This window comes from Bufo bufo, chromosome 5 (genome assembly GCF_905171765.1).
Source record: "Bufo bufo chromosome 5, aBufBuf1.1, whole genome shotgun sequence".
Lineage (NCBI taxonomy): Eukaryota > Metazoa > Chordata > Amphibia > Anura > Bufonidae > Bufo > Bufo bufo.
This window is the reverse complement of record NC_053393.1, coordinates 400117084-400145003: the sequence shown is the minus strand read 5'-3', so window position 1 is coordinate 400145003 and position 27920 is coordinate 400117084. Positions and strand designations below refer to the sequence as shown.

At 42.5% G+C, this 27920-nt stretch overlaps 1 protein-coding gene and 1 long non-coding RNA gene across 3 annotated transcripts in view; one reads left to right on the top strand and one right to left on the bottom strand.

The window, feature by feature from the left end:
• Positions 1-3313: 3313 nt before the first annotated feature.
• LOC121001714 lies at positions 3314-15408 on the top strand. Its single transcript, XR_005779117.1, has 3 exons — positions 3314-5270; positions 8954-8959; positions 15398-15408. It is a non-coding gene; the product is annotated as an uncharacterized LOC121001714 (long non-coding RNA).
• Positions 7006-27920, bottom strand: part of ALDH5A1 (aldehyde dehydrogenase 5 family member A1) — a 35734-nt gene continuing 14819 nt past the window's right edge. For both annotated transcript variants that reach the window (XM_040432885.1, XM_040432884.1), the window contains exons 2-10: positions 23221-23304; positions 19740-19910; positions 16024-16140; positions 15782-15925; positions 12742-12885; positions 10834-10992; positions 8384-8553; positions 8144-8202; positions 7006-7901 (exon numbers count right to left, since the gene is read on the bottom strand). In XM_040432885.1, the coding sequence (XP_040288819.1) occupies positions 7696-7901; positions 8144-8202; positions 8384-8553; positions 10834-10992; positions 12742-12885; positions 15782-15925; positions 16024-16140; positions 19740-19910; positions 23221-23268 (1218 nt within the window). In that variant the 5' untranslated portion in view covers positions 23269-23304 and the 3' untranslated portion in view covers positions 7006-7695. The remainder of the gene's footprint in view (positions 7902-8143; positions 8203-8383; positions 8554-10833; positions 10993-12741; positions 12886-15781; positions 15926-16023; positions 16141-19739; positions 19911-23220; positions 23305-27920) is intronic.

The following is a 27920-nucleotide window of genomic DNA, read 5'->3' as shown; positions in this document are numbered from 1 at the left end:
GGTGATCCTTCCTTGGTAAAGGGATTCTTCTTTCTACTTCCCACCCTTATGGATTACTCTAGTAAATCTCCGGTGGTGCTGTCATGGGCGATAGGAAAAAATGGTATTACTTACCGGTAATTTGATTTTACAGAGCCCATGACAGCACCCTGGGTTTCCCTCCCTGGTGGTTCTTCTTTATTACACGGGTGTTAAAAAAAAAATAAAAAAAAATATATATATATATATATATATATATATATATATATATATAATATATGTTCCCTGTATACAAATTGCATGTCTAATTCATGTGGCGGCCTTCCTCCGATACTTGGAAAACTCACTGAAGAGGAGGAGTAGGCCCGTCCGTTTTATTCTGCAGGTTTCCTGTCTCTGTGGGGCGGATCCTCCTCTCTCCGGTGGTGCTGTCATGGGCTCTGTAAAATCAAATTACCGGTAAGTAATACCATTTTTCAGAAATTCTTCTTTAATTGATGCGCGCCACCTCCTTTCATTCAATGCTTAAACTTTAACAAGTTGTCCCACATTTGCGCTTCAATAGTTTGTCTCACACTTCCGTTCTATCATATTTAATTTGGAACAATTAATATCCCTTGGATGTGGTCTCTCTTTCTCACGCTCCCTCTCCGGCGTGGAACCCTGATTCGCCACTAACCGTGATCACCATGGTAGACGCAGAAAAGAACATCGAAAGTTGATAGAGCAGATATCCAATTGGAACGTGGTGGGGCAGTATGTTTGCACACGAACTGACTGATGGTTCTGCCCCCTGCAACTTCTGGGTCTCCAAATTGGGCACATGGCCTGAGCTTGCCCTTTATGCCTTGGAGGTGCTGGCCTGCCCTGCAGCTAGTGTATTGTCTGAACGTGTGTTTAGCACGACTGGAGGGGGTTATCACAGGTTATATTTCTTAATGTTTTGGGGTGTACCTTAATTAAAAAAAATAAAAATTAATTTTAAATCCAAAAACCAGTGTAGGCTACCTCCTCCATCGCCGCTTCCACCTACACAGCCACATCCACCGCCTCCTCAACCTCCTACTCCATATGGACCTCCTCCTCCTAGATCAAGATTATTATTTTTATGTATTTTGTTATTTAAAGTCATTTCCCTATCCACATTTGTTTGCAGAGCACTTGCCATGCTCTTAACCACATTTTGATGTCATTTGCAGCCCTTTAGCCCTTTCCATTAAATTTTTACAGCCATTTTAGTGCTCAAAAGTTCGGGGTCAAGTTCGGGTCTCAAACTCGAACTTTTATGTGAAGTTCGGCCGAACCCGTTGTACCCGAACATCCAGGTGTCCGCTCAACTCTATATATGAGGGCTTATTTTTTGCAGGAGAAGATGCATTTTTTTAATGCCAGCATTTAATTTGCCATGTCTTGTATTAGAAAAAAGGAAATAAATTATTTGTGTGGAAAATTGGAAAAAAAATAATGAATCCCACCAAGGTTTTTGGGGTTTTGACATCACAGCGTTCACTATGAACTAAAAAATGACCTGACGTTCTTATTCTGCGGCTCAATACGAATGCGGCGATACCAAACTTTACCAGTTTTTGTTTTGTTTTACTACTTTTAAAAAAAACGAAAAGCTTTAGAAAAATCTAAATTTTCTTTGCATCGCTATATTCCGACAGCCATAACTTTTTTATATTGGCTTCTTTTTTGCGTAACGAACTGTACTTTTCATTGATACCATTTTTGTAGTATATACAACGTTTTGATCAGTTATTAAATTTTTGGGGGGGGGGGGGGGACAAAATGACAAAAAAAAGGCAAATTGCGTGTTTACTGCGTTCACCCCACAAGAATTTAAAAAAATATATTTTAATAGTTCAGACATTTTCAGACGCGGCGATATCCAATAGGTTTATTTTTTTATTGTTTATGTATTTTTATATGTAAAATTGGGAAAGGGGGGTGATTCAAACTTTTAATATATTGGTGTTTTTTTACTTTTTTTTTTTTTTTTTTACAACAATTAGCCCCCATAGGGGCCTCATACATGGGATCTTTTGATCCTCTCTCATATTCACCATAATAGAGATCTATTACGGTGAATAGGATTTTTACACACTCCATTCTGTGCTATGCCTCGTGCATAGCTCAGTATGGAGAAAGCCATGGCAGGCCTGGATCGCTTCAGCAGCGTCCAGGCTGCCATGGCAACCGATCGGAGCCCTGCGACTTCACTGCGGGGGCTCCGATCGGAAGGAAGATGGAGCCGCATCACTTCACAGGTGCCGCGATCAGCCTTGATCGCGGCACCTGAGGGGTTAAATGGCAGGGGCGGCACGATCGCTGCTTCCTGTCAGTGCGGCCGGATGCCGGCTGTACCATACAGCCGGCAGATCGTGCGTATGGAGAGGGGTCACTGCAGAGGCCCGCTCCATACATCCCCTGGCAAGCAATGTCGTACCTGTACATCAAAATGCGTGAAGGGGTTCTCCGGGAATGATTTAAAATGGCCACCAGCGCCCTGTCCTGGAATGTGAGCAGGACTGTCTAGGGGAGCGAGTGGGCAGGGCCTCACTACACACTACGCTCTGCCACTTGCACATGGTACACATTGGTGAGCATTCCAGTCAGGCTGCTCAGCCATACTGGCATATCATAGGCAGGATAGCATCATTATCTATTTAAGAGCAGTGTAGTGAGGCCTCACTCCCCTAGACAGCTCTGTAAGTGGGGCAACCAGTCCTGCTCACATTCTAGGACAGGTTGCTTGCGGTCCTTTTAAATCATTTCTTGAGAACACCTTTCACTGGCAGAAAGATTTTTAGGTGACACATTCAGGGCTTTTCTGGGATTTTTTAACTGATGACCTATCCTTCGGATTGGTCATCAAAATCTGATCGGTGGGGGTTTCGACACCCGGGATCCCTGCTGATACAGTAGTGCTGCGGCCTTCTCTCGGCTTACCAAGCACAGCACCATACATTGTACAGAGGCTGTTATCCTCTGCGATTCTTCTGGTCACAAGTCGGGTGTTCTCACCCATCCAGGGAGCAGGCAGAAGTAGAGGCAAAGACCGATACAAGGCACTATCTATTCTGCCCATATAGCTGTTGTGACTTTCACAACAACAACAGGTGAGTGCAGTACTTACCTTTTGCTATTATATAATGCATCCGGCGGTATGTCACATGAGGCGCTAAAATCAAGTTAAATCAACGTAAAAAAAACAGCAAACATTATGAACATAAATGAAGACATCAGCATTAGAATTGTATGGGCGGTGCCATAATTCTACAAAAAGCACAGTAACGAAGACAAATAAATACAGCAAAGTCACAGATATTATTAAAAACTGTTTATTATCAAGATCAGACTGGATAATATCACCACGAGTACCACAAAGGTCAGTTCATGTATTACTGAATAAACCACTAACAACCACATGACTGTATTAAGAATCCATCTATATATACTCCTACTCTGAATGTCGTAGTGCGTTCACATTTATACAGAACATTTTACAATAATCGTTTATCTCCTGGCGCTGAAAGTGCTACAGGTTAATGCAGAAAAATATTTCTGGTGCTTATATGGGACAAACAGGTTTGTGCTCATGGATTCAGCCTGAAAACACGGTGAGTGTGTTCCTGGTAGGATCATCAGGTTTCTAGCATGGAATAAAACATTTTATAGCACTGTATTAATTCTTTAGTATTCACAGGACTGCTAAAACATCATTACAAATGATAATCATATTAAAGAGCTTTTCCAGGAGTTCAAGATTGATGTTCTATCCTCAGAATAGGTTCCCAATATCTGATTAGCGGGGGACTCTGACAGCCAGCATTCCCACCGAAGAGGTAGTGTGCTCCGCTGAGCACTATGGCCTCCTCACAGCTTACCAAGCACAGTGCTGTACCTTGTATATTGGCTGTGCTTTGTATTGCAGCCTAGGCCCAGTTGCTTGAATGTGCCTGAGCTGCAAATAGACCAGGACCAGGTGACCAATGAACGTGATGCCACTGGCCGAGGAAGAGCCGTAGCCTCTTCAAACATGGGCATGGGTGCCAGGACTCAATGATCGGACACTGACCTATCCTGAGGATAGGCCATCAATACTGAACTTAAGAAAAAGCCCATTAAAAGGGGTGGTTCAGGTTCAGAGCTGAACCCGGACATATCCCCTTCCCCCATTCAGCCCCTCTGACACGAGCATCGAAGCATTTCGTGCTCCCATGCTTTCCCTTACTTTTTGTTTTATTTTAACACTGCTAGGCAGAGGCTTCTGCCTAGCAGTGTTCCCGGTGACGTCACCAGCACTGATGGGCGGGCTTTAGCGTGGCCATAGCCGTTTTACAGGCTAGGGCAGTGCTAAAGCCAGCCCATTAGTGTCGGTGACGTCACCGGGCTCACTGCTAGACGGAAGTCTCCACCTAGCTTACCCATGGAGAGCCCGGTACGTCACTGGATCTCCACAAAAAGCCCTTTCCCTACTCGATTCAGCGCAGGGCAAGGGAGAGCATCGGAGCATGAAATGCCAGAGGAGCCGAGTGGGGGAAGAAGGGGATATGTTTGGGTTCAGCCTCTTCAACTAAGTTGAACTGTAGATACAGGACTATATATATATAAAATAGTATTTCACAATAAAAGTCTCTATAGATCTATATGGATAAAAAAGGATGTTGAAATGGTGTGCTTTTATTACTCTAGAAGTAATTTTTTGAAAATATCCAGATCACGGCACTATATAACATAACACCACTGTTCACAGTATAGTCATAAAAAGGTACATATAAATGGTGGCAGGTTTGGGAGGGAACTCCCGTTCATTGCTTTACTGCATGTTGCAGTATCTCATGTACTGTGCAAATGAGATCAGTTTTGGCACACCAATTAATGGCTCCACTCCTCAGTGATTACTGGCAGACCTTATTTAACCTCCAGATCCTGACTAGCATTGAGCACTATCATGTAGAGCATGACTGAACCGCTGGTCACCAGGATCCATACTCTGCATGAAATGGCAATGACTACTAAATACTGCAAGCCGCGTGTACCCATGACTGCCAGTGATCACTTCTGTTGGGTAAATAATCAATTTGGTTGAATTTGTCCTTTAGGATCAACTACAGAATAATGTGTATGTCCACCTTTAAAGGGGTTTTTCAGGAGTTTACTATTGATCACTTATTCTCTGAATAAGTTATCAGTATCTAATTAGTGAGGGTTTGACACCCGGGACTAGGCTTGAGCGAATAGACCTTCGTATCATGGACCTGAAGTCGATTTGTTCAAATACTTCAGTACAGCATTAAAATTGTGCAAGACTTAGGACGAGACAAAGCATTTAAATGAATCGACTTCAGGTCTATGATACGAAGGTCGATTCGCTCACGCCTACCTGGGACCCCCGCTGATCAGCTGTTTGAGAAGGCATCTGCGCTCGCAGTAGCGCTGCGGCCCTCTCTCAGCTTAGTCTAGGCCAGGGATGGGCAAACTCGGCCCTCCAGCTGTTTTAAAACTACAAATCCCATCATGCCCTGCTGTAGGCAGACTGGGAATGATGGGATTTGTAGTTTTACAACAGCTGGAGGGCCGAGTTTGCCAATCCCTGGTCTAGGCCATGTGAAGCCATGTTCATTGGTCACATCGCCTAAGTGCAGCTTAGCCCCATGGAAGTGAATGGAGCCGAGCTGCGATACCAAGCACAGCTGCTGTGCAATGTACGGCGCTGTGCTTGATGAGCTGAGAGAAGGATGCGACACTGCTGTGGGCGCCAGTGCCTTCTCAAACAGCTGATCTGCGGGGTTCCCAGGTGTCGGACCCCCACCAGTCAGTTGTAAAATCTCAGAAAACTCTTTTTTCTCATTCAAGATTTTATTAAGTTTTCCAAGGTAAATCAGACAAGAGCAATAAAGCGTATCTGAACATACAGCACGTGGTAATCAATCAAAAACAGTGAATATCAGTTTCCAAAGTAGAAAACATCAGGGGATCCGCCCCTGTATCAAGAACGAATTCAGTAGTGAAAAGGTATTGGAGAAAGGGGCATACAATGGAGACAACAGGGGGGACACACAAGGAAAAAAGGGAAAGGGGGAGGGTGAGGAACAAACACGAGCGCTGGTTGTAAAATCTCAGAAAACTCTTTTAAGGGCTCATGCACACAAACGTATTTTTTTTTCTGTGTCTGTTCCATTTTGTTTGTGGCCCGTATGTGGAACCATTCACTTCAATAAGGGCATAAAAAAATATAACGTGCCCTATTATTGTCCGCATTACCAACAAGGGTAGGACTGTTCTATTAAGGGTCCATTCACACGTCCGCAAAATGAGGCCGGATTCGTTCCGCATCCATTCATTTTCAATGGGGCCGCAAAAGATGCGGACAGCACACATTCGCACTTCCGTTCTGCAAAAAAATAGAACATGTCCTATTCTTGTCCGCAGACACGGACAAGAAAAGGACATGTTCTATTTAAAGTTCCGGCCATGTGCGGTCCGCAAAATGTGGGAACGCACATGGCCTGTGTCTGTGTTTTGCGGATCTGCAATTTGCGGACCGAAAAACATTTGCGCACGTGTGAATGGGCCCTAAGGGTGGCTGTTCTGTTCCACAAAATGTGGAACACACAGGGCCAACATCCATGTTTTGTGGATCCACAATTTGCGGACCGCAAACATCCAACAGTTGTGTGCATGAGCCCTAAGCTTTGGATTTGTGCTTTTCTCCAAACAAAGTGCAACCTTTTTGTTTTTTAGTTTTTTTAAAATCAGACTTGCATTCACTTACTTTCTGGTATTAGATAAGCTTTAGCTGACTTAAAAGAATACGACTATTTGGCACATTACATTCAGGAGCACTTAAAGAAAAAATGCAGAAATGCTAAAGAAGTTGTGCAGTGTCTGGATACTGATGACCTATCCTGGCAGAGCTCGTGTGGGCGTCTTTATCGATGTTTCCATGCACACCGTCTTGCTTAGAATTACACTGAACCATTGCTACAATTATGCATCCCATTCACTTTGTTATAATCTAGAGGTGTGCAGGTAAACACCAAAGAGGACGCGGAGCTCACACCAGCGGACCTCCGATGAACTGAGATTGATGACCTATCCTGAGGATAGATCATTAAAATCCTGACACTACACTACCCCTTTATATAACTTTTTGTAAATCGGTACTTTCAATATAAAAAAAAAATATATTGCTAATTTTTTACTTTACTTCACAGCATTACACAAAACAAAAAACAAAAAGAACTAGTCTGCTGGTAATCATTTGATGGTGTCAACTGAACCTGCCTACTTTGGTAGGACTGGCTGACCAACTAATGTGGACATCCGAACTCTGCCTGATGGCAGATGTCAAGGGAAACAAGGGTTGGGCAGGTGGATTTCAACGTGCCCTATCCTTCTGTTCTCAAGGGAGACAATTCATTGCCGAATGTCCTTGCAGCGGTTTATTCCTCTTTCCATATTAAGAACATAAGCATGGTCAGTCCAGCCGAGTGTACGTGTGTATGAGGGGGTGGAAAAACCGCTATATGATGTGTATGGCCAACCTTACAACAGATATTAGGTAGGAGAAAGGTTCCTCTATCACTTGGGGTTAGATTCTAGAAGTCAGATTTTGCAGGCTAGTGATATATTCACTATATCTACGTGTAGATCAAGGACATAAGCCCCTTTTTATACCCCGTAATACTATGGTCAGACCGTATCTTGTTATAGACCTCCGAAGCAAACATATTTAACTTCTAAATACTCATCCATGCCATATCTGGATCCTTCTCTTCCAAGTCCTGACTGTTTCACACCTCCAAATGGACACTCAACAGAGGACAGCAATCCTTCATTAACCCCCACCATACCAACTTCTAGACGTTCAGCCACTCGCCAGATTTGTGCTGGGTCCTGGGAATAGAAGTAACCTGCATACAGATACAACATGTTTATGTGTCAGGATATAGATGAACTAAAACACACAGAACATATATACGCATTATAAATACAAACGATTTAGAAAATTGATTACACTTCAGTAAAGAATTTATTATTGATGTACGAAAATAAATACATACTAAACATAAGAATACATATAGCAAGAGACTGATCAGAATAGTTCTCTCTTACTTTCCATCTACAACTAAACGCTCTATGAATAAGAACATACCTGCTAAGCCTACATTGGCGGAATTTGCAACTGCAATTGCCTCCTCTTCAGTGTCAAACCTGGTAAAAAGAGACACAGAATGACATTGGTCAAGGGTTTACATATTTTTATACCAGGATATTTTCCACTTGTATTCTCATTGTGCCACTTATGAGGCACACGTCCAAATTATATTTGGAAGGAAAAGAAGAGGACAGAAGTGTATTGTCTAAAAACGCAGAAAATTATATGCTTTCTTACTTGATGACAGGTGCTAGAGGTCCAAATGTTTCTTCTCTTGCGCAAAGCATCTGCGTGGTAACATTGCTCAGCAAAGTTGGCTCATAGAAGTTCTTTCCAACATTGGATCTCTTGCCTCCAGCTACAATCTGAGCGCCTTGAGACGTTGCATCTTTTACATGGTGCTCAACCTACAGATTCATGTTACGTTAATATTTTGGTTTGTGTTTGCACATTTAAACAACAACAACAACAACACATATACTGAATTTTTCAGACTATAAGACACACTTTTAAAAAGAAAAAAAATCTTTCTGAAAAGAGCCTGTCTTATAGTCCGCAATCACAGTGTTTCTGTACTGGCCCGATGTCTTATTCTTCAGCGGAGTCCCTCAGCACTCTTTTAGCAGAGAGCGCTCACTGTCTGCAGAGCTCAGGCAGCAGGGTGAGGGGGGGGCTGCTTTAACCACTTATCTCCAGATTGGGAGCAACTATAGACACGGCTATGATCTTGTTCGAAAGCTGACAGTCTAAGCTTTCCACTATATTGGGAGATATAGCTGTTAGAAATCAGGTCAGGAATGACAGCAGATTAAAGTGAAAACAGGTTTCCCCTGCTTTCATTCCCAACCCAATTTCGAACAGCTATATCTTCGGATGTAGTGGAGATAATGCTGTGATTTTTTTTTATTAAAGCTTAGACTGTCAGCTTTCAAACAAGACCAGAACAATTTCTATATCTGCCCCCAATCAGGAGATATGAGTGGTTAAAAGCAGCCCTCCCCCTTCAGTAGTTTGTGACCTAATTCAGCCACCCCTGAGAGTTTTTCCTCATATTCTAGGCCCTTTTATTTGGCTCTTTATTCCAATTCTTTTTTTCATTTTTGTTCTTTATTACTTTTACAAGCATGATTTAAATTGTATTTAAATTAATTATACTATCCACCCTTGAAATGTTTTATTACATTGTGCTTTCTTGAAGAAGCTCAATCGCCCCTGATCTGTGATCCAGGGAGCAAAGTGTGGCTCCATTGTGTTTTTATGTATGTATGTATGTATTTATTTATACATATCTGTGCATGTTTTTCTAACTGTTTAATGCCTGATGAAGGCATTCTCCACTTCATTAAACCACCAGGGAAGGTTGAATATTTTTTCTAATTTTCTGTTGTCTAAACCTGGGGTGTGTCTTATAGTCCAAGAATATGGTGTGTGTGTATAATATACAGTACAGACCAAAAGTTTGGACACACCTTCTCATTCAAAGAGTTTTCTTTATTTTCATGACTATGAAGGCATCAAAACTATGAATTAACACATGTGGAATTATATACATAACAAACAAGTGTGAAACAACTGAAAATATGCCATATTCTAGGTTCTTCAAAGTAGCCACCTTTTGCTTTGATTACTGCTTTGCACACTCTTGGCATTCTCTTGATGAGCTTCAAGAGGTAGTCCCCTGAAATGGTTTTCACTTCACAGGTGTGCCCTGTCAGGTTTAATAAGTGGGATTTCTTGCCTTATAAATGGGGTTGGGACCATCAGTGGCGTTGAGGAGAAGTCAGATGGATACACAGCTGATAGTCCTACGGAATAGACTGCTAGAATTTGTATTATGGCAAGAAAAAAGCAGCTAAGTAAAGAAAAACGAGTGGCCATCATTACTTTAAGAAATGAAGGCCAGTCAGTCAGCCGAAAAATTGGGAAAACTTTGAAAGTAAGGGCTATTTGACCATGAAGGAGAGTGATGGGGTGCTGCGCCAGATGACCTGGCCTCCACAGTCACCGGACCTGAACCCAATCGAGATGGTTTGGGGTGAGTTGGACCGCAGAGTGAAGGCAAAAGGGCCAACTAGTGCTAAGCATCTCTGGGAACTCCTTCAAGACTGTTGGAAAACCATATCAGGGGACTACCTCTTGAAGCTCATCAAGAGAATGCCAAGAGTGTGCAAAGCATTAATCAAAGCAAAAGGTGGCTACTTTGAAGAACCTAGAATATGACATATTTTCAGTTGTTTCACACTTGCTTGTTATGTAGATAATTCAACATGTGTTAATTCATAGTTTTGATGCCTTCATAGTCATGAAAATAAAGACAACTCTTTGAATGACAAGGTGTGTCCAAACTTTTGGTCTGTACTGTATATGTGTATATATATATATATATATATATATATATATATATATACACACATATATATATACATACATACACACACACACACACACACACACACACACACACTAGCCTCTCATAGGACAAAGAGGGCCACCAAAGACCTTCTTTCATAGGCCTACAAACATATACATCTATACCATTCAAGCGTCTTAAAAGTCTAGGTATAAACTACTTTGCATAGTAGCTTTCTATAAGATTATTATTATATTCATGATCCAGCTGGTTCTACTAGTGATACAACTTATCAGATCACACACAGAATCCAAATAACCACTATCCAGATCATTACCTTGTCCACAGCTCTCTCATTAATCAGGGGTCCCTGGGTCACACCTTCATCAAATCCACTTCCAACACGTAGTTCCTTTTCCATTAGTGCTGACAGCTTTTTAACAAAGGCATCATGTATTCCTTTCTGAACCAGGAATCTGTTTGAACATACACAAGTCTAGATGGAAGATACATAGTTATTAATACACAGCTACTGTGGCTCAAATATAAAATACAGTATAACAATCTATTGGCGTCATTCATTACAGTACTTGAAATAATAGTCCAATTAATAATTTCCTAGCTGTACAAGCTTCAGGTATGGATCGGTTTTCCTGCTAGTGTTCTCCTTTAACCCTTAGGATACCGGAGGTTTTTTAATATTTCCGTTCACATAGCTGTATGAAGGCTTATTTTGTGTGGGACAAGTTGGACTTTCTAATGCCATCATTAATAATGGCATACAATGTAGTGGGAAGCGGTAAAAAAAATTCAAATGGGGTTGAATTGGAAAAATAATGCAATTCCTCCACGGTTTTACGGGTTTTGTTTCCACGGCATTCCGTTTGTGGCAAAACTGACCCATGTTCTTCATTCTCTGGGTCAGTACGGTTACAACGATATCCCATATGTATAGGTTTTTTATGTCTAAATATAGTGTACAAATCAAATTAAACATTTTGTTTTACATCACCATATCTACTGAGCTGTGTGAGGGCTCATTTTTTGTGGGACAATCTGTAGTTTTTATCTATACCATTTTGGAGTGTGTGTGACTTTTTGATCACATTCGCCGTATTGGAAATGTATTTTAATAGTACGGGTGTTTTCGGTCGCTGTGATATCCATGATGTTTATATTTTTTGTTATTTAGATATTTCTTTTTTATTATACGGAAAGGGGAGTGATTTAAACTTTTATATTTTAATTTTTTATATATATATTTTTTTATTTTTTTTACTTTTTTGTAATGATTTTGAAGCTCGTATTTGAGCATACAAAATCCATATTTAGCTTTGAACAATCATGGATTCTGAAAATCCATTTATTACTGACAATTGCTCATTTCTTATGTTGGCCTGCAACCTGGTGGCCAAAATAAGAATTGCAGCTTTGATATCCTCAGCCTCTTCAGCGAGGCTGAGTGAATTAAAACCAATTACTGGCATCCTTATTGGCCGCAGAGGATGCCGGTAAAAAGCCCGGAGGTGTGAGCTTCTGGGTTTTTCACTCTTGGGATGCAGTGATCTCACTTGATCACGGCATCTAAAAAGGCTTTAATTACCGCGATCGGCATTATTGCTGGTCGCGGGTCTCTGCTGTTTGAAACAGCAGAGACCAGCAAGCCATGACGTCCGCTGCACGTGTGAGCGGGCACGATGTTTGCCTATCGCTTCAGCGCCGTACATTTACGGCGCTGGTAGCGAAAGGGCTAAGTCCAAATGAAGATCTGTTAAACGCTTACCACCACCCTGCCTCTTTCAGTAACGTTCCCTCCTCATTGGTGGAAGGGAGCATTGCAGCATTAGATGGTGACACTAACCCATTGTTGGACTATTCAGTATGCCATGTGTCCATGTACAGTACTAGTCTTATCTATATCACCATCCCTACAGAGTGTCTTGGCATCTTCAGCCAATTAGTCTGAAATGTGCCACAATGCCAACTGGTTGTCTCCCAAAGCGTTAACATGCAACTATGTCTCTATGATTAGCAGGCATGTGATAAAATATAGCCTTGGTCATTTTCTGACTTTGGGCCACCAGGCAGGAGCTTGGATCAGTACAGAATATCAAACACTTCAAATTGCTGTGACTGGAAATATACAAAACTCATCTGGATTCTACTTTGTTTTGCTCACATTTAACCAGTTTCTCTCTCAATATGGAGACATGCTGTCAGCTATCACTTTACAGGACTTCAGTACCTGTCCAGAATTGCGAAATTTTGAAGCAAGAGCTCCAGCAGCAGCTTTATCAACATCCGCACTATCAAAAACTATGAATGGAGCGTGTCCACCAAGTTCCATAGACACCCTCTTCACAGAATCGGCTGCATATCGAAGTAGAATCTGCACAAAGGAATAAATGGTCAGTCACACATAAAGGAAAATACATCAGCTATCCATTGCCTCACATGAGAAGTAAGGTATATATGTACTAACTGCATACTGAAAATTAACTATGAGCAATTCAGTTTTTTACTATTTGTACAGATCTTACTGTGTTTTAGTATATTGGTTAGAATGCACAGTTTAGGAAGCCAGTGGTACTATAATACACTGCCATACTAAGGATAAGGCCACTGATGTGACCGCAATATAATGGCTGCATGGTTTTGCAGGTAAAACAGATGTTTCCTGGCAAACTCATGAAGCCACTTACTTAATTTGAAAACCGCAGAGGCAGTGTGTCACTGTGGTTTACACCGGCACTATGACTGCGTCAATGCCGCCCCGTGTGTACATATCCTAAAACCAACAACAGACAAGTGGATTCATTTTGCAATAAAAATCTTATTAAAGGGAGTCTGTCAGCAGTTTTGACTATGCTAAACTGATGACAGTACTATGTAGAGGCTGGGGAGAGTAGGACAAACATACCTTTTGTGGAGCTTTTCTCGACAGGAGTAGTGTAATATGAAGTTTTATTCTGCCAAGTTCTGCTCCTGAAAGTGCACAGGGACGATCCTTATTGTGATGTGCTCTTTGCACTGAGCTACTTCACAGCCTCTCCCCTCTTATCTGAATGCCAGATGTAGCATCCAACCTGGAAACCACTACAGCTGTCACTCAGAGCAGAGTGGCTGTGGAGAAGATCATTGTAGGGATCACTTCATAGTGAAGCCATCCTTGGCACTTGTAGGAGCAGAGTCTGGCAGAATAAAAGTTCATAATCTCACTACTCCTGATAATAAATGCTCCACAAAAAATATACGGTACTTTTACTTCTCTCCCCAGTCCCTGCCTAGTGTTGTCAGCAGTTTGTCATGGTCAAAGATGTTGACAGACTCCCTTGAAATAAGAGAGGAAAACTACTGACCATGGTAGGAATGGCAGCTGGAATATGACCATAGATTGTCCTACAGAACATTTAATGGTCACTGCTGACTTCAAATTAGATATTGTAGAAACAGTGGCAGCCAGATTTGTCTATGGGCTACTATAGCAACTCATCCCCATTCTAGTGAAAAGGGCTGAACTGCAATATCAGATTCAGCTCATGGACAGACATGGTGCCGTTTTTTTTTTTGGGGGGGGGGGGGGGGGGGGGGGGGGGAGTAGATCCTTTTCCATCATGAAAAACTCTTAAATAAGCAGTAAAAGGGGTTGTCTCACTTCAGCAAATGGCATTTATCATGTAGAGAAAGTTAATATAAGACCCTAATGTATTGTGAGTGTCCATATTGCTTCCTTTGCTGGCTGGATTCATTTTTCCATCCATTGATTTATTTTCACCACATTATACACTGCCCGTTTCCTGGGGTTATGATCACCCTACAATCCAGCAGCGGTGGTCGTACTTGCACAGTATAGGAAAATGTGACCGCCTAAGCGAACTCCTGCAGTCCAACCCTTTTTTCTATAGTATGCAAGCACGGCCACCGCTGCTGGATTGCAGGGTGGTCGTAACCTTGGAAACCAGCAGTGTATAATGTGAGGAAAATAAATCAAGCCAGCAAAAGAGGCAATATGGCCAATCACAATACATTAGTGTCTGTACATGGTAAATGCCATTTACTGAAGTGAGACAACCCCTTTAAGATTGACCATTGTGCAGCACGCTTCTGTCCACATTTTGTCCTCTGAGAAAGTATCCATGAGAATCTGTATATTCGATTAAGAAAATCCATCACAAATCCATCCCCAACACTTCACTAGCACAAAGAATGTTAGGACTCATTCACATGTGCGTGGCCCTCCACTCTATCAACATAAATGATCCGATATTCTCCTATGTCAGTTTTGTTTCCAGTGGCACCCATTGTGATGCCAAACATCTTCCCGAATTGGACATAGAAAGGCTACAGTACATGCAACTATTCTCTGTCCACCAAAAGGTGCAGAATTTTCCATCATTTGTGTCCCGCTCAAGCCAGATACTTGGGTACACCATTAGTTCTGCGTGAATATTCATTAAAGGGGTATTCCCATCACATACAATGGGGGCATATCGCTAGGATATGCCCCCATTGTCTGATAGGCGCAGGTCCCACCTCTGGGACCCGCACCTACAATGAGAACGGAGCGGGCAAATGAGGGGAGGGCACACTGCGCATGCGCAGCCGCCCTCCATTCATTTATATGGGGCCGTCAAAAATAGCTAAGCGCTGGCTATAGAAATGAATGGGAGCAGGGGCCGCGCGTGGTGGTGGACGGACCCCAGGAAATCTGGTGTCCTCCAGCCACAGCTCTCTCTGCTCCGTTCTCCTTGTAGGTGCGGGTCCCAGAGGTGGGACCCGCACCTATCAGACAATGGGGGGCATATCCTAGCGATATGCCCCCAATGTATGTGATGGGAATACCCCTTTAAGTCACTAAAATGACAGTCCATACTTTTTGGCAGGGAAAATTTAACTCAAAGATGCTGTCTCACATTATCCCCATTTTTACAGCATATTCAGATGTTCATAACTTTTTCATTCACCTCTTTAAAAGGGGGACAACCAGCTCTTTAGCTGATAATGGGGATTAGGAGCCCTCATTCTTAGCAAAGCTGAGGTTAGACCCTCGCCTAAGTTACTTTTATGAATTGTTTGAGTGAAGGGTTATAAAAGGTAAAGCAATCTGCTGTCACTGTCAAGCCAAGCAGCAGATATGTGATTATTACATGGCCACAACTGAAACTTATCAGTTGCATAGGTATTCTGGCTGGATACCTCGTCTCACTAAATGCGAGGTTCTTCACATTTACCGGTTATTCCTTATTGCAGTGGGTCACTTTACTACACATATGTACGGTGCTTACCTTCCCTGTTGCCGTGGACCCCGTGAAAGAAATTTTAGCTACGGATGGATCTGTGCAGAGAACTTCTCCAACTGAAGGAGCCTTCTCCCGGGAGCAAGGCACAACATTATATACTCCTGCCGGGATCCCAGCCTGGTGAGCAAGCTACAGAAACACACCAAAGAGGCCTACAGCATTACTGCACTGAAACGGTTCTATAACAAGTCCGTATGGTCATAGACATAATAAACCTGAATGCTTACCTCTGCAAGTGCCAAGGCAGACAATGGTGTATCTTCTGCTGGCTTCACTACCACTGTACAACCAGCTGCTAAGGCAGCACCCACCTTCCTGGTGATCATGGCACTGGGGAAGTTCCACTGATATGGAGAAAAGTAGGAGAAACTTAGTTGTATAGATCAAGTGCAAAGTCATTTATAGCCAAACTGATAACCTATCCTGAGGAGATTAATAACTTAGTAAACTCCATTAATTAATTTTTCCACCAAAAAGTTATTGTTCTTGAAGATGCATAGCAGAGTTCTATGTGAGGAAAGGACGGCTGAAATTTCCAAAGATGTTACTTTATCCATAACTCCACATTCACATACCCTTTATTTTGTGGTGGGCTGTGAGCTTATCCCTCTTTTGGACCAACACTAGTACATGGCTGGGTATCGGGACATCGGTTCCAATCAGAATATACCGTAATGATGAAGAGGAGGTAACAGTACCACATACCCATATCATGTTGTACGATCTTCAAGATGAAGTTTTTCAGCAAATCAATGACTATTGCCAGGGGTGTAGTGAGAGGGCATCAAGCAGGGCACGTGCCCCGGGGCACAGAGGGTTAAGGGCATGCCTGGGCAGTTCAATTACATGGTGAAACAGGGAGCCGCCCTCTCCCTGCTTCATATTTCAGCAGACCTGTGCCGCTCCGCAGCAGTCTGCACATCGGGGCATGGGGCACAATGTGGATATTACTTCTGTTAGGGGGCACAACGTGGGCATTAGTACTGTGTGGTAGCGATGCCCTAGATTACAGTGTTATAACTTTGGGATGGCTCAGTCTTACAGGGCCAGCACAGCACCCACTGCTGGGGATTTAATAGGGACAGTTACCATCCCTTGTTTATGTGGTTATTCTTGCTCTATCACCACAGAGACCATGTATCGGTTCCAGCGGACATCACGCTGACACACTAGCGAAACCCTGGATGCGGTAGGACTCGGTGGTTCTTTCATTTATCACAAAGTGTAATGGTACCGCCATGTACCCGTTGATATATTTTTATCAGGTGTACATATTGGGGGCCATTTACAAAGACTGATCTTTGTTCCCCCTCTACAGTTACATTTTAAGCTATTCACCCATAAACCTTAGGGGATTGGGTGAAAATAGTTATTAGGGTTGTTGCGATACAAAAAATTTTGATTACATTTCGATACCATAAAAGAGTATTGCGATACTTGATACCATGCGAAAAAATTTGCCATGGCGTGCATAGCACACTGCTGATATTGGCCCTTTTTCTGATCTAATAAAATTATGGGGGTGTGGGGGGCCATACTCAGTCCTTGCCCCGGGTGCAGGGAAGCCTAGCGACATCTCTGACTAAAAAGGTTTTTATAGTGCAATAAGGGTCCTCTGTATCTACACAGCAATGATGTGTCTCACCGAAGTCATACAATAAGTATTGGGATCTTTTGAAGCAAGATCTTATTAATTCAGTGATTACAGTCTCTGTCTAGAAAAATCTCGGCCTGGTATAATCTTAAAGTTCTGGTAACCAAATAACCAAACACTTCCAGTAGGCCCCTGAGTCTTTCACATTAAATCAAGTTACAAGATGTAACTGACTGACTGATACATCAATATGTCCAACCCAACTGTAAACCAAGGGTTAATAAAAGAAAAATAAACTGAGAAGCAACTGAGAGCTATGGTTAAAGGGGTTCTGCAGTTCTTTTAAACTGATGATCTATCCTCTGGATAGATGATCAGCATCTGATCGAGGGTCCGACACCCGGTTTAAGAAGGCAGCGGCGCTCAAGGAGCACCGCGGCCTTCTCTCGGTCTCCCTCAGGCCCAGTGACGTCACAACTAGTATCACTGGCCTGGGCGGGGCAGGGCTAAGCTCTGTGCACTTGAATGGAGCTTAGCCGCGCCCAGGCCAGTTATACTAGTCGTGACATCACTGGGCCTGCGGTAAATAGTAAGAAGGCCGCGGCGCTACTACCCTTTTAAATGAAACGTGGAAAATGAGAAACTGGAACATCAAGGACTACACAATCCTGCCTAAAGATTCCTCCAAGACTATCATTGAGATCCTACTGACATGTAAAAGGCCACAAACCAACTTTTCATGATATGAGCGCTTTCAAGCTTCAAAAGAGTTTAGCTGGTCAATACAGATAGCTGTTGGCCAAACACTTGTAATTTATTATGCTTTTTCTGAACATAAAAGTGTATTCTGGTTTCAGGATACTGATGACCCATCCTCAGGATAGGTCACCAGATTCAGACTGGTGGAGGTCTGGCTCTTGGCACTAGTGTTCGAGCTGCGTCTACGTTGCAGTGGTGGTACAGTGTAATTTCAGCTGTTCATCCCATTCAAGTTAATTACACTGTAGCGCCACTAGTATGTAGACAGCGTGCAGGTAAACATTGAAGAGGATGTAGCTCTCGCACCAGTGCTGTAGCACCTTCAAACAGCTGATTATCAGGGGTGTTGAGAGTCAGAACTCCACCTGTGGATAGGTCATCAATATCATGAAACCAGAAAACCCATTTAAGACCACCCCCGTGAACCCTACACAAAGAATGCTATCAATCACTGATGACACCTCGCCTGTGTACAACTGACAGCTATCTCTGTATACACCCTACACAGGGAATGCTATCAATTACTGATAACACCTTCCGCATGTACAGCTATTGGTGACTGACAGCTATGTATACACACTTATACAGAGAATGCCATCAATCACTGATAACACCTCCCCCATGTACAACTATCAGTGAACTGACAGCCATCTCTGTATACACACTTACACAGAGAATACTATCAATGATAACATCTCCCCCTTGTACAGCTATTAGTGACTAATCGCTAACTCTGTATACACACTTACACAGAGAATGCTATCAATCACTGATAACACCTCCTCCTGTAAGCCTGAAGTCAGAAAAAGCACAGCTATAAATGTATAAATTACAAGTTAAACTGAATGTTTTCCCATAAAACTATATATCAATCTGCTCAGCTCCCCCTGCTCTGTAACATGCTGCCTGCAGACTACACTGCATTTCGAGGGGACAGATCCTCTTTAGACAGAAAGTGGGCAACCCCTTTAGTGTTGATCAATATGTTTGTAACATGACTATATGGCACTTAGTTATATCACATTTATGGATACTTTGTACCACTTTCTATATTTTATAAGGTATGCCTCCTTATTGGCGACATCTTTTGTGCTGTCCACCGGGAGAGCATGTCCATAAAATGGCTGCTGATGGAGGGTCATGTGACCATTCAAATCAATCTGTCTCCTCCATTCAAATGCACTGCACCTACAATCTGTACCTGTACTTTTTGGAGTGCAGGTGCAGTGTGTATGAATGGAGGAGGAGGAGGAGTGATGTGTCTGGTCACATGACCCTCCATCAGCAGCCATCTTATGGACAGGACCTCTATGTGGACAGCACAGAAGAATTGTCTAACAAGGGGGCACGGCCTATGGAGTATAGCATAGCACAGTGATCAACAGCAGCAAAAAAAATATATATATATTCAACATTCAAGACACTTATGGGATATTCACAGCTTGGTCTGAGAGCACTCATTATCTAGGCAGAGTCTACAGATTTCCCTAATAGCCTTCCCAGAATGTAACTTCCCAAAAAGCTTCACTTCAAGTAGATGATGGTTTAGTAGGCAAAATGACACCAGTGTATTAATTCTAATATTCTCACCGGGGTTATAATGGAGGCGACTCCAACAGGTTGCTTGAGGACTAAAGCTCGGCGGTCTTTCATGGGCACAGATATGATATCTCCATAAATGCGACGTGCCTCTTCAGAAAACCACTCGAGGAATCCTGCTGCATAGACTATTTCTCCAAGTGCTTCTTTCATAGGCTTTCCCTATAAGAAAGATACAAATGTGTATTAATGGTGCTGTTATGAACGAATCCAGTCTTTCATAGAGTCATAGAGACATATCAAAATGCTGAGCACTGAGACCCCCACCGATCACTAGAATGAGGAGAGAGAAGTGCACATATACCCTACTCTATCTTCACTGCAGAGGATGGGATTGAGACAGGCCCCCAGACCTCTATGGAGCGCGTCTTGTGCAGCAAGGAGAGAGAGAGCGATATGCGAGCGCTTCTCGCTCCTCGTTCTAGTGATCAGTGGGGGTCTCAGCGCTCAGACACCCACTGATCAAATCTTTTCATATGTCTCTATGACATCAACATTTTTACCAAAACTCAGTGACCCTTAAATAGTATCACCATACAGTGTGGACACAAAGGAACGTGAAACGGTTCAAGAACTTTGCTGCCTGTTAGAGGATGCTGCAAAAGTTGTGTAAGGAAATAGTTTATTCATATTTCTCTATACATTATCTCTATAAGACTGTTCAAATCCGTGTTGGAGGCTCTATTACAGATTCTGTCAAGTCTGACAAAAAACATGGTGGACATGCAGCACTATTTTACCCAGCAAAACACTGACTCCACACTGGAATCCAACAGACCCATACTAGCGCGAATATAGACAGCAGGATAGCTTGTATTAGTGCATCAAAGTCTTCCGTATAACGAGGTGGCCCCAAGGTAATTTCATCATGACCACATTCTAGCAGTGTTTTAATTAGCAAATGTGAACATTGTACAAGTAGTATCCACTGTATCTATAGGGTGGCCCACGAAAAAGTAGCCCGCCTCCAATATCTCCAAATCAGATTGCCCAATAGTAAATCTGTTTTAGTTGTCCATAGCAACTAATCAAAGCTCAGCTTTAATTTTTTAAGAGCCCTGTAGGAACTGAAAGCTGAGCTCTGATTGGTTGCCATGGGCAACTAAGACAGATTTACCATTAGGCAGTCTGATTTGGAGATATTGGAGGCGGGCTACTTTTTCGTGGACCATTCTGTATAACCCCTTTAACTCACCAGGTTGTAAACCACAACTGTGCACTGTCACTAATGGTTTAAAGTCTACCTATTGGTAAGGGATGTTTCTATGGTTCACTAGGCAAGCTTGATATATAAGATAGACTCAGAAAGCTGAAGTAGCCCCTGGATATAATCACTAAACTATTAAACAAAGGACTGGAACATGAATGCTGACTGGGTGAAGCCTACTTTGCAATACTGCCAAAGGGTCTCTGTACTTTCACACAATTTCATTTCATTTCATTTAATACAAAATGGTGTAACTAACACATTTCTAAATCCTTTCATTTAAAAAATATACCTGCATCTATCTGAAAAATAGCTGTAAAGTCATGGCCACTAGGAGTCTCACTTCCAGCTAATTTGCAGACCACTGCCTAATGTCTTCTACACTGCTTCTGAAGATTACAGGAGCCTCCTGTGTGTTTTAAAGTGTAATCTCCCCCTCCTTATCTGCTCTGTAAACACCAAAGCTGGGAAGTAATGGAAAGGATGTCACAGCAGTGGAGTGCTGGCAGATGCCACAGAAGGGAGACGCCCCCTGCTTCTGAGTGAAATGCATCCTGCTGTGCAGCTGAAGCAGGGAATAATGTAGCTATAAGAGACATTAGGGAAGCCCAAAAAAGAACTGTTCCTCCACAGTTATGTGTGTTCCTCCACAGTACAAAAAGGCACAGCCACTATGAAAACTTTTTTTGAAAACTCAGCTACACTTTAAGAAGAAATAGACTGGTGGCACTGATAGTATATCACCTGTCTTTAGTATGCAGAGCCAAATCTCAAACAATGGTGGTTTGAGTAGGCAGTGTGATGTAGGAGAACATTCACACTGTAATTGAACTCTAAAGGTGTCCATACACGTTCAACAGCTGTTGGCTGGTAGCCATTCCTTCCAACCCCTGGCTGAGTGTGCATGTGTTCTCAATAATGAAAGGGGAACAAGCTAGTAGCAAACACCTCTGCCACCAGCTTATCTCTCTTGAGAACGAAAGGATTTGGCATGTTAAAATACAACATGCCCACCCCATCTTTCCCCCCAATATCTGCCATCGGGGAGAGTTGTGGCACCCCTTACACATTTGATGGTCAGATGTCCCCTCGATGAGATGGTCTGAACTCATTCATATAATGTGTATGGTCACCAGAGGTCACACTACATTTTTTCTAGAAGAGTAAAAATACTCCTCTGACCATTTTTGAGGAGTATTGTTTACCTGAGGAAGAGTACGAAAGTTGCAGTAATACAAATACATAATAAGTAGGCCTACACTTGCCCACATCTGCGTTGGAGGCTGCGTTTGGAGCCTCTGTGGCAGATTCTGTTGAAACACCAGACAAAAAAGCCTTATATTCAGGACTTTTTGGCCTGGTATAAAGACAGATCCCGAACAGAAACTGAACGGATTTAATCATAGTCGGCGGAGTCTGTTCAGCTTCTTCCCTGTGGGGTGACAGGAGGAGGGAGAAGCAGGGTCACTAGTGGGGTGACAGGAGGAGGGGGGAGCAGGGTCACTAGGTGGGGGGGGGGGAATCCTATAAGATTTTGTGTCTCCCCTTCTTCTATTTCTGTAGGTCACGTCCTCATGATAATTATTCTGCACACACTTAGAGACTACGCTCCTCATTATCCTGCAGCCAGAGGGGGGTGCTAGTTATGGGGTGATAACAAGGTGGACAGAACCACGAGGAAGCAGAGGGGGTGCAGAGAACTGGGAGACTGGACGAAACCATGACTGGGGAGGGGGGAAATCACTTACTTGAACAGTGACAGGCAGAGCTTTTCACTGCCACAACACGGCCGGGGGAACACAGGCCCGGGGGCAGCTCTTCTCTCAGACCAGTTACAGGCGAGTCCGCAGCTCTTTAGTTCTCCAGCGGCCCTATCATGTTTCCCGGGGTCCTTGGGCAGTGCGCCCTGCTCTCCTTGTCAGCCACCCCTCCTCCTTCCAGCTCCCACCAGCTTCCCCTGCTGCAGGACCCGTATCACTCCATCGCTTGCTCATACCAACCAATAACAAAGCTCCTTGCTGTACGGAGCTTTGCTATTGGTTAATTCAGGCACAGACAGCATCGCTGCGCTGCCCGTGCCGTTCACATCGCTCACTGTGCTGATGAATGTGGGGTAAAAGTCTAAGGCGTATTGGTACGCCTTTTTCCAGGGAGTAAAATGGCATATTGTTATATAAGTCTTCTAAATAGTGAACCTAAGGTTTTTATTGTCCAAATCTCTCAGCCTACAGAACTCCCAATGTGGAAACTAAAAAGTGGACTTACATTTTCTGCTGTGATAATTTGAGCAAGCTCATCTTTATTCTGCATCATCAAGTCATACCACTTACGCAAGAGGACACTTCGTTCCTAAAGAAACAAACACATGAAAGTTTATTTTTGCAACATTAGAAAATGATGGGTATAGCAGTAATAATATCTAAGTAGGTATCATCCACTCCGGACATATCACAGTCCTAAATGGAGACAAAAAATCCAAAAACAGACACAAAGCTCACTAAGATAGTAACATCAGACAATAGGAAATTACCCAAAGCCTTCAAGATAAGGTGCTCACCTGACATTGTTTTCTGATCTGGATGTAACGCATAGGGAAATCCCACGGACGGAACATCCATGGTATGCTCCCACTGTCTCCAATATAGGAATACAGACAGTAATAAAAATATTGTCTTCATATTATGTAGCCTTCTCTTGATGGGGTTGATGGAGTAGGAGGCTCTATCTGAAGTGAGAGTGGGGTGCAAAATGATGGTAAGCACTGACTGGAGTCTAGACTTAATGGGGATAGTGTTAGTAACTTTCAGGACAAGTGAATGCCAATGTATGGCAGTCTGAGTATTATAATGTGGGAGATGCTCAGTGTATCTCTGGTCAGTAGGGGCTGAGGAAGTAGGAGTGATGTAAGAGTCCAGTTGTGTGTGACACCTATGAATGCAGTGGAATCGAGCGAAGAACTACACAGAGCCAAGAAACTGAACTTTATTAAAGAACTCTTTGAAGGCAAGGACTGAACGGATCCCATCATAGTCGGCTGAGTCTGTTCAGCTTCTTCCCTGTGGGGTGAAAGGAGGAGGGGAGTGGCAAGCGATGGAGTGATACAGGTCCTGCAGCAGGGGAAGCTGGTGGGAGCTGGAAGGAGGAGGGTCCGGCTCCCGGGGGTGGCTTAAATTAATACAAATAAGTCACAGGGGCCTGATGGGATACACCCAAAGCTATTAAAAGAGCTCAGCGGTGAACTAGCAAAACCATTAACAGATTTATTTAACAAATCACTGGTAACAGGAGTCGTCCCAGAAGATTGGAAATTAGCAAATGTCGTGCCCATTCACAAGAAAGGTAGTAGGGAGGAACCAGGCAACTATAGGCCAGTAAGCCTGACATCAATAGTGGGGAAATTAATGGAAACCATACTTAAGGAGAGGATTGTGGAACATCTAAAATCCCATGGATTGAAAGATGAAAAACAGCATGGGTTTACTTCAGGGAGATCATGTCAAACTAATCTTATTGATTTTTTTGATTGGGTGACTAAAATAATAGATGGCGGAGGTGCAGTAGACATCGCTTATCTAGACTTTAGTAAGGCTTTTGATACTGTCCCACATAGAAAGCTTATCAATAAATTGCAGTCTTTGTGCTTGGACTCCCATATTGTTGAATAGATTAGGCAGTGGCTGAGGGACAGACAACAAAGGGTTGTAGGCAATGGAGTATATTCAGACCAAGGTCTTGTTACCAGTGGGGTACCTCAGGGATCTGTTCTGGGACCCATATTGTTTAATATCTTTATCAGCGAAATTGCAGAAGGCCTCGATGGTAAGGTGTGTCTTTTTGCTGATGACACAAAGATTTGTAACAGGGTTGATGTTCCTGGAGGGATACACCAAATGGAAAAAGATTTAGGAAAACTAGAGGAATGGTCAAAAATCTAGCAACTAAAATTTAATGTTGATAAGTGCAAGATAATGCACCTGGGGCGTAAAAACCCAATAGCAGAATATAAAATCAGTGATACAGTCCTAACCTCAGTATCTGAGGAAAGGGATTTTCATTATTTCAGAAGACTTAAAGGTAGGCAGACAATGTCATAGAGCAGCAGGAAATGCTAGCAGAATGCTTGGGTGTATAGGGAGAGGCATTACCAGTAAAAAGAGGGAGGTGCTCATGCCGCTCTACAGAGCACTAGTGAGACCTCATTTGGAGTATTGTGCGCAGTACTGGAGACCATATCTCCAGAAGGATATTGATACTTTGGAGAGAGTTCAGAGAAGAGCTACTAAACTGGTACATGGATTGCAGGATAAAACTTACCAGGAAAGGTTAAAGGGCCTTAACATGTATAGCTTGGAAGAAAGACGAGACAGAGGGGATATGATAGAAACTTTTAAATACATAAAGGGAATCAACAAGGTAAAAGAGGAGAGAATATTTAAAAGAAGAAAAACTGCTACAAGAGGACATCGTTTTAAATTAGAGGGGCAAAGGTTTAAAACTAATATCAGGAAGTATTACTTTACTGAGAGAGTAGTGGATGCATGGAATAGCCTTCCTGCAGAAGTGGTAGCTGCAAATACAGTGAAGGAGTTTAAGCATGCATGGGATAGGCATAAGGCCATCCTTCATATAAGATAGGGCCAAGGGCTATTCATAGTATTTAGTATATTGGGCAGACTAGATGGGCCAAAGGGTTATCTGCCGACACATTCTATGTTTCTATGACTAATTAATATTCTTAGATTTACAGACCGGTGGGAAGGGAGGGAAGTGGGTCAGTTGTGGGGGAGGAATGAGGGAGGGATTGTATGTTTTGGATTGTTGTGTTTTTTTTACAACTGTCATCTTTTTTTTCTTTCTTTGTTTTTAAAAAATATGCTTAATAAAAATTATCTGATAAAAAAAGAAATAGTGTCTTTATCGACAAAACGTCAAAATACCACAAGATAATGTGCTTCGGGGTAATACCCCTTCCTCAGGTCTAAAAATAAGGCCATATAACACAAAGTACACAGATATCTTATATCGCTCAATTTGGAGTCAGAAAGCATAATAAACATAAAAAATTGCATCGTTCCACCATAAGTAAGTGTACTTTCACGTTAGCGTTATTCTTTTCCGGCATAGGAGTTCCGTCCTAGGGGCTCAATACCGGAAAATAACTGATCAGTTTTATCCTAATGCATTCTGAATGGAGAGTAATCCGTTCAGGATGCATCAGGATGTCTTCAGTTCAGTCTTTTTGACTTTTCAGGACAGAGATAATACCGCAGCATGCTGCGTTTTTATCTCCGTCTAAAATTCCGGAACACTTGCCGGAATGCCGGATCCGGCATTTTTTCCCATTGACATGCATTAATGTCGGATCCGGCCCCGAGTGTTCCGGCAAAATGGATCCAGCATTGCGGTCTGCGCATGCTCAGACCGCAAAAAATGTGAAAAAAATAAATGCCGCAAGTGTGAAAGTACCCTAACTGCATAATACACATTCATCAAAGGAAGTTCTAGGAAAAACACTTGCATACAGTTTTTTCTTTTTATTTAATTAAATAGAGAACTGTTTCTCACAATGGTATTAATTACTTCTGGGTCACCTTAGATTTTTGCAAATGTGGACTGGATACATAAGAACAAATAAATAAAACCGTCTATAGCATCCGGTCATTCCAGGCGGTCTGCTAAGTCCAACCCTGCTTCACTTCCAAGATCGGACATATCCAGGCTGGAGTGGCCAGTGGACTACATGAATTTTCCCACAACTGCAAGTACAAGTCAATATTCAGCATAGTGCTGTGAGAATAAACGACCCATAGTGACCAAATAATGTACAAATTAATGTCTCATGCTCACAACAAAAAGGGATATACTTCTATATAGCTTCTATAACCCCCTATAAAAACATACACAGTAAAATGAAATAAAATTTACATAACATACAAAATGTGTGTAATAAATACAATTAAAAAGTGCATGTAAGGTATATATATATATATATACACACATATATATATATATATATATATATATATATATATACACACACACACACGACTAAAGACATGCCTGTTCAAGATTGGATAAACGCTGGACATTACTACCTGAAGGGGCAGTGTGTGGTGGACATAACTACTAGAGATGAGCGAATTTCCGCTTATGAAATTAGTTCACACTTCGTTTGGTGGTAAAAGGTGAATTGCGTTATGGATTCCGTTACCACGGACCATAACGCAATTCTATGACGGAATGCCTTTAGAGGCATTCTGTCATAATAGAAGTCTATGGGCTGCATAACGGATCCGTCCTGTTTTCATTATGCAGGAGAGGACTCCCCTGCATAACGGAAACTGAACGGATCTGTTTTGCAGCCCATAGACTTCTATTATGACGGAATGAATAACGGAATGCCTCTAAAGGCATTCCGTCATAGAATTGCGTTGTGGTCCGTGTTAACAGAATCCATAACGCAATTCACCTTTTACCACCAAACGAAGTGTGAACGAATTTCAAAATATGAAATTCGCTCAACACTAATAACTACCAGAGGAGACACTGTGTGGAGCACATAACTACTGGAGGGGGTACTGTGTGGGGCATGTAACTACCGAAGGGGACACCGTGTAGTGGACATAACTACCGGAGGGGCCACCATGTTAGTTCTTGCCCCCTCTTTTGTCCTATGTGTTTCTCTCTTTGTAGGGTATCATTTTGGGGGTAAAGTGGTGATAATACTGTTTGCCATTTTTTCTTTTGTAAGTGGGTGGAGTTGTCCAGATCTATAAAAGGACCTCTTTCCTCCAGAACATAGTGGCCGGTGTCAATGTGGGGGGAAGCTCTAAAAAAAGATTCTGAATCGCACCTGATGGAGTTGGTAATGGAATTTGTTTTCTTACTTATAGGTCATAAGGCACCTGACGGAATACTGGAGAATCATATACTGAATTAAATGACATATTCAAAAGTATTGCCAG